This window comes from Musca vetustissima, unplaced genomic scaffold (genome assembly GCF_032173495.1).
Source record: "Musca vetustissima isolate MV318-11 ecotype Yass unplaced genomic scaffold, APGP_CSIRO_Mvet_v1 utg53063, whole genome shotgun sequence".
NCBI classification, from domain to species: domain Eukaryota; kingdom Metazoa; phylum Arthropoda; class Insecta; order Diptera; family Muscidae; genus Musca; species Musca vetustissima.
Genome location: NW_026885671.1, coordinates 13,414 through 21,424, shown reverse-complemented (window position 1 = coordinate 21,424; position 8,011 = coordinate 13,414). Strand labels below are relative to the sequence as shown.

The following is an 8,011-nucleotide window of genomic DNA, read 5'->3' as shown; positions in this document are numbered from 1 at the left end:
GCTATATCTTCAAGAGGGACATATTTTTTGTAGGGACATTCTAGAATTAGAATAGATTCGAATTAAATAAAAAAAATTGACACCGAGAATGGGGGTCCCCTTAATGTAAATGGTCCACCCAAGTCCCTATATATCATTCGATATGGACGAAATTTGGCATACGAATTGAGACTAGAATGATGTGTGTTAAGTTTCCTGAAAATCGGTTTAGATTTAGATATAGCTCCCGTATATATTCGTTTTATTTGTAAATGTTGCACCAAACTCCCAATATTTGTCCGATTGAGACAACAATTTTGCACGGCGTATTGAAGTAAGTCCATTTTAATGTCTGTGATGTTTTGTTGAAATTGGTCAATATTTAGATATAGTTCCCATATATAGTTTCGACCGATTTTATTTAGATGGTGCACCATATTTGTACGATTGAGACAAATTGTTGCACATTATTAAGTCCGCTTTGACGTCTGTGAAGTTTTGTTAAAATCGGTTCATATTTACATACAGCCCCCATACACAATTTGTCTGGATTTCATACAAATGTTACACCAAAAATTCCAAGTCTTCCTGATTGACATGCAATTTTTCATAGATTGCAAAATGGCATGTTTATGATTTTTTAAATGTTCAATGGTGGTTTTTCATGTAGATCACAAATTTTTTCGGTCTTTCAAATATGCTATGTCTCTTCTATCAACAGGATATTGTATACATTATCATCTATTGTATGTACCCAAAGTGGTGAAGGCGAAAATGAGAAAAAACTGCACTGCGAGTTCTGGTTCAGAATACATTTAAAAAGAAGAGCGAACAAATTGAATTGATGTCCAGCATAAGGCTGATTGTTTATTGTTGGTAGGGAAATGTATATATTACAGCCACTTTACAATGACATGTTGCAAATGGCATTACAATTATACAAATACCATGTCATGCAACTGAAAACATAACATTCGATTAAAAAAATAATTTATTTACATTATTTTACAACACAATTTAAACATACATATAAATTATGAACGTTTTTTCTTAGTCATAGTACCAATGGCATTTTGAAACATTTGCGATAAAAGTAGATTATTTAAATGTTGATTTGTAACATTAGGTAGATTTGGTATTCCGGTATTCAATGTAAGGGGGAAACTAACTGGATTATTTGGCAGGAAATTATTCATATTAAAGGCAGATGGATTAAGTGATTTTGTTTTATTTTTCGATTTTTTACTATTGCCATTTGTTGATGGTGGCTCCTGTTGAAAACCTTCTGAAGAATCATCACTATCCGTAGAGGAGGTACTATCTTCATCTGATTCAGATGAACTATCAGATTCATCCTCATCATCATCGTTGTTTTTGTTGTTGGCATACTTTTTTGTGGCAGATAGTTTTCGTTTTTTCGTTGGAATTTCTTTATTTTTTGCGGTGGCATTTTTCCGTTTTCCTGCCTTATTTTTTATTGTTGTTGGGGGAGCTGGTGAACCCACCAGGGGTTGTGGTACAGTAATATCTCTTGAGCTGATTGCGTTGTTCGACAACCATTGCTGAAATTGTGTTTCCGGTTGGAAATTTTGTAATTGTTGCATACAAAATTCTAAATATAGCTGCATCATTATATTTAGATTTGCAGGATGTGGACAGTTACGATAGCCGTGATATGGTGCTGAACAATTTTTACATATCATTTGGCATTGGAAAGATGTATGACCCTGTATGAAGGAGGAAATCAAAAAAATGCAATTAGTTTAATTCCTTGGTTTAATTCAAATACGTATTTGAAAATTAAATTTATCTTGCATACCTTTTTATCGCATAGCATGCATTGCTCTTTTTTGGGCTTAGATGCTTTCTTGGATTTCTTCTTAGATTTTGAGGTATTGGCATCATCATCGCTGCTTTCATTTAACCTAGCTTCCTGTTCTTCATCATCATCTTCATCCAATGTAACCTTATTTTCTAGTTTTCCAAGGCATACAACATCATCTTCGGATTTTTTACTTTTCTTCTTTTTGGATTTTTCCGATTTTTTGCTAGTCTTGTCAGTATCATTATGAACTGTTTGAGGAACAGGTGGAGGTCGTTTTGGCGGTGGTGGAGGAACTGCATCTTGTTCTTCTTCTGATGAAGAAGATGATGATGAGGAGGAGGAAGAAGACGATGGTGGCACAGATTTCTTATTGGTTTTCACAACGGGCGTAGTTGTTATCGTTGATATTGGTTTCAATCTTATATTCAAGGGACTTGCTGGAGCACCTTTATTTGAGGCCTCAGCTTTTTGTGTGGCAGCAGTATTTTTTGGTTCCTCATCATCTTCATCCGACGACGATGATGAAGAATCACTTGATGATGATGAACTACTTGATGTTGTTCTTTCCTTTTTTATTTTTTCTTGTTTTATATTTACCAACAATTTATTGTTATCCACTGCAGATTTCTCAGCGGCCAGATTTGTTTCTGTTGACAAGGATTTATTTCTTGATGTGTTCGGTGTCGAGGAATTATTCCACAAATTTATTTGGTTATTCACTTGCTCGTGCTGTTGTTGCTGCTTTTCCATCTGTTGTGTGGAGTTATTTGTTGCATCAAATGATGGCCGATCAAAAGTCGACGAATTGTTATTGTTGTTGTTATTGTTATTATTGGATGCATCCTTGTCCTTATTGTACAAATAAGATGTTCCACCAAAACCACTTCTACGCGGTTCAAAATTATTTTGATTATTACTGTTGTTGTTGTAATTATTATTATCATAACCCCATGATCTTCGACCACTCCAATTTTGATCCTTTTCCCGAGACTCAACATCTACAAATTTTTTAAATTCATTCCGAGAACCACCCCGTCCACGACCTCTGCCACGTCCACCACGATTTTTTCCACCAAAACCACCTCGCGATCGAAAATTCTGATTTCCTCGAGATCCACCTCCATTGTCCCAGCCACGATTTCCATCCATTTCCAGACCAGCAATCACAAAAACACAAATAAATCGAGAGCAGAGAATGTAAACACTTGCAGTTACAGAGCGGCAAAACAACACGTGCATGCAGCAGGGTTGTAAAATGAAGTAATGAAAACAAAGCACATGTGAAGTAAAAGGCTGTGGTAACACATCAAGTTGAAATCAAGGAAATTTTTTAGAAACAAATTTGGAAACATATCGAAAAATCTAAAATTTGCGTTGCTTTTATATAATTAAAATTGGCAGACTGTATGAGTCCAATGTCAAAATATATAGAGCCATATTGAAAACGTCTTGTAATTTTTGAACGTCTTGAATTTTTGTAAATTGGATGGAATGTCAGGTTTTCGGGTATATGATTTAACCCTTTGTGGCCCAATGTTGCCCACAGGCAACAAAATGTTTTAGAGCTTATATTTTATATGCAGCTAGTAGATATGTATTATTTGGATTTCATATGTGAAGACCTGATTGTGGACTACACATATCAAAAGAAAAATCAAAAAAATTCAAAATTTTGGTAAAGTTATGAGATTTTCAATATGGAGAAGAGGGTAAATTTGTGTACAGTACTAATTTGTGTATACAGTCCAAATTATTTAAATCGCTTCGTATTCAAATTGTACAAATTCTACCCTCAGAATTATTTTTGATTCTTGTAAAATTGAATATAGAGAATAATTTAAAATGATTTTACTGACGATTTTGCATTTGGTTTTCTTGATATTGGACTTTATTTTTTCCGAAAGAATGTACTATATCTCCCGAAAGCAAGGATATATCAATGTCAAATTTTGTGCATATCCTATTTGGGATAGTTGCATTAAATCTGTGAACTGAAATTTGTTCTAAGTTTGTGGGAAAAAAATTCGGGGCTCAAAGGGTTAAATATTGAATCATTCACAAATCAAACATTTCTTCTTACAAATGTTGTCAAAGTTATCTTAAAACAAATAGATTTTCGAATATATTTTTTTATATTTTTCAATACATTACACACACAGTCACACTTTTTGTATATGACTTTGGCATAACATGCCACAGTATGAACAAATTGTAATTTATAAGTTGCTATGACCTACCTTGAATAATTGTTCCGTGGTATAATGTATACAGAAACTTTAAAATACTTAAAATTGGCAGACCTTGTATAGGGCTAAAGTCAAAATATATATAGCCATATTGAAAACGTCTGCGAGAACGTCTTTTAATTTTTGACAAAACAAAATTGACTGTACGGTTGGCGTCCATACAGAATTCAGAGCTAGGTGAGTGTGCAGTTGAATAGGTGCAATGTATCGTGTGGTCCTAGTCCATATGATGGGTATATTTTAGGTCTCGTGCTTCATGGAATTGACACGGTTGCATCATCCTGATCCTAACTAGGTTCGCGTTTGTATTTTTCCACCTATCTCCTTCTCTTTCATTACATTCGAAAACTACACTAGCGCTATATAGCTAACCAGAGACCTTGTTTATTGCTTTATAATAGATCAACAAGGTCACCTTGTCAGCACTGACGGCCAGCAGCTTGAGGACCTTGTTCTTAAAGGAGAAACACATTTGAGGACTTCAGGCTTGGCTTGTTAAGTTGGACTACTTTATTTTAAAATAATAAAAGAGGATGACGCCCAAAGTAAAGTTTGACTCTGATATTCCTTTATAAATTGTTTTATTTTATACAAAATGTTAGCAGCGGGCCCATACTGCCTATTTTCCAGGCATTCAGGAACTACAATGGGGGGATATCGATAAATAGATGTCTAATGTTATGTTCATTTGTCTCTGTCTAGAAATTCCGTACGGACATAACAATTTGAATTGGCGTTCTTCCTTCATAGATTGTGCTGGTACCTCATTTGCTAGGAGGCCTCTTATCCGGCATAGCACACTCATCTTGGCTCTATCATTCTCGCGGAGCTCAATAAACAGACGTTTAACAAAAACACAATCAACTTTTTTGAATCTGTCGCACTCACGTAGTTAAATTTGGAAATCGGTCTTTCTTCTAGGATACAAGGGTGGCTTAACCGTTGTCCACAATTTACATGTTGCTGTCATAATTGTTACACTGCTCCAGCAGGCCTGTTGACCTCAAGAGTAAGTTCTCTAACTCTTGGGTCTTCAGGGGTCGTAGTAAGAAGTTCGTCACTGGTCCTACTTCGGGCATTCGTCCAGGAGGTATATAGCGTGCAGCTGTAGATGTGACGATTTTCCGGAAATTCCTCTCAGATATATGAGAATCTAAGATAATGAGTAGCTCTATGAAGCAATGATTGAAAAACTCTCGGAATCATTGCCAATCGGGGCGGGGATACTACCATGGCGCCACACTGGTACTCTTACTCTTCTTTATGGCCTATGGATTGCAAAATATCCCTGGAAAACATAGGTTACATAGGTATTCTTTTTTGCAGGTCCCAAGATTATTCGCTTCGGACCACAAATTTGGCCCACTGGTACTTAACGACTTCTTAACACAATTGGTCGGTTCCCGTACTTCAAGAATCTACTAGATTTTACTATTTTCTTCGATATCATAAATGAAAATTTGTTATCGTAGTAAAAAGTAATAGATTATTACAGTACGGGAACAGACATATTTTATATATTTACAAGCAAATCTAATTGTACGTTTTTAAGCAAGATAGGTCCGTACTGGACAGAATGGAGTAACAAATATGCAAGTCCCAACAAATCAACTAATAACATTTTTTTGCAAAACGTCATTCATCAAATCTTAATCATTTTATTGCCGAGTAATTTCTACAAAATTCAAAAGTTTTTCATTTAAAATTTAGTTTTGAACCGTCCTCATTTTTATCGATTATGATTATTTTCATAGATGCCTGATGAATGACGATCAAACCAGCAAATTTTGAATCAAACTGCCATTCAAAATTAATAGTGTATACTCGCCTTTAGAGAAACGCGCTACAGAAATCGATAAAAAACACTTGTCATTCCCAACTGATAGTGTGTACTCGCCTTTAAACGTTGGAAAACCAACTGTCGGTTATTCGAGTTATTTATCCCTACACAGAAACAGCATGTTTGGAGAGAAAAAGAAATTAGATTTGAAAATAAATAGTAAAAATGATGGTGATGCTATTTCCCAATGGGGTTTGAATAAATTTGATCCATCTCGTCGAGTCGTTGAGGTCAAGGAGCAATTCAATAAATTAAATCGTTTCAAGAATTCCAGAATTGGCGGCGGTAACAATAAAGATGGATATCAAAAGTACAAAAAGAATTTCAAAGGACCTCCTCGTAGGGGTAATAACATGAAACCACCGCATCGGAACAACAACAATAAGTTCAGGGGAGGAGATAATTTTCCACAGAAACAGGACAACAATAATAAATTCAAGGGAGGAAATCCTTTTCGATCGAGTAACCCACAAGACATAAGAGCTGAAGAAGCTACACCATGGACAAAATTTAAAGATGATTTAAATCACAAACAGCGCGAAGAGGAACATGCCTCTAAACAGGCTAACTTTGATACAGAAGAAGGCAAGAAATTCCTAAAAGAACGTGAGAAAAACTATCGCAAATTGTTAATGGAAGAAGCGCGAAAAGCACCCACTCAGTGGGATGATTTTGGTGAAGAGAAGACAGAGAACTCGAAATCCACAACATCAGACAACGATGCAAAAGTCCCAAAGAAGAAAAATAAAAACAAGAAAAGGAAAAATACAGCAGATGATCAGGAAGCATTGTGTCCGCCAGAGAAGAAAAGCAAGGATGATGCCGAGAATGTGAATATGGAAGAAAAACATATTGCCGGACAAACTGAAAATGCACCCACGAAAAATAAGAAGAAAAATAAAAACAAAAAGAAGAACAAGAACAAAGAAGATGAGGAGGATCTGGTGAAACAGGTTGATGCTAAAACTTTGAGTTTCGAAGAAAAAAATAAAATTCGCATACTGTTAACCAAGGCTAATAATATGCGCAAAGGTGGAGTCACCGATACCATTAAACACTTCAAAAATATGAAAAAAATGGTGAAACCTTCAAAATAATATATAGTTAAAAATAAATTTTAGATTAATTTAATTTGTATTTTTGTTCGCTTTTAACTTCTAGTGTACGTTGTCTTAATTTAATAATTTTATTTAAATAATCATTAGTATATACATTTTAATAAAATTGTTTACAACATGCAAATTTCCGTATCTAAAGCCAAAAATGTGTTATTAAGAATGAACAAAATTACTTACTTAGAAGGACTGAAGGAAATGTCTATGTTCTCTTAGATTATGAAAAGAGTGATCCACTAAGTCCAAAGGTGCCAGCTAAGGGGTTTTGGAAATTCCTACTAGAACAGCACGAAAAATACTAAATATGGTATAATTATTACAAGGTAGGGCACAGCTACCAATTGATTACAATTTTTTCTCAAGGTGGCTTGTTCCATCAAATCAAAATACATATTTTGTGTATGTGTGTGTAATGTTTTTAATAATATGTCAAATAAATTCAAAATAAATTGAAATATATTCAAATTTAATTGAAATGAAAATTTTGTTTTTAACATGTTCCTCTGGAAGTAATTACTTTGTTATGGATAAAACAAACATTTGATGGTATTCCCTACTGGATTTTGGGAAGAAATCATAACCTTTCATTCATTTTTCGCGTTTTTAGTTTTGTGTTGAAAAAATGTCTAATAAACATAAACACTTGTTGCGTATATTTATTTTATTTTTGGCAGAAGAGGCCACACGTACATATATGCTTTTTTGTTATTCAGTACCCAATACCAAATTGAAATGTATATAGGGACTTTGGTGCTCCACTAACATAAAATCGGACGAAAATATATGTGGGAGATATATCTAAATCTGAACCGATTTTCACGAAACTTAACACACATCATTCTAGACTTAATTCAGTTCACTATGCCAAATTTCATGAAAATCGAAAGATATATGGGAACTTTGGTGCACTTTTTATATTAAATCTGATGAAAATATATGTGGGAGCTATATCTAAATCTGAATCGATTTTCACGAAACTTAACACATCATTCTAGGCTGAATTTAG

At 34.4% G+C, this 8,011-nt stretch overlaps 2 protein-coding genes across 2 annotated transcripts; one reads left to right on the top strand and one right to left on the bottom strand.

Annotated features, from left to right (window-relative positions):
• Positions 1-1,013: 1,013 nt before the first annotated feature.
• Positions 1,014-2,953, bottom strand: LOC133332898 (protein mushroom body miniature). The gene is made up of 3 exons (XM_061541265.1): positions 1,910-2,953; positions 1,799-1,858; positions 1,014-1,706 (listed from the first exon to the last, which is right to left on the bottom strand). The coding sequence occupies exons 1-3, from the start codon at positions 2,951-2,953 to the stop codon at positions 1,014-1,016; spliced, it is 1,797 nt and encodes a 598-aa protein (XP_061397249.1).
• Positions 2,954-6,009: 3,056 nt separating this feature from the next.
• On the top strand, positions 6,010-7,066 carry LOC133332897 (histone-lysine N-methyltransferase, H3 lysine-79 specific). Its single transcript, XM_061541264.1, has 2 exons — positions 6,010-6,969; positions 7,052-7,066. The coding sequence occupies exons 1-2, from the start codon at positions 6,010-6,012 to the stop codon at positions 7,064-7,066; spliced, it is 975 nt and encodes a 324-aa protein (XP_061397248.1).
• The last annotated feature ends 945 nt before the right edge of the window (positions 7,067-8,011 follow it).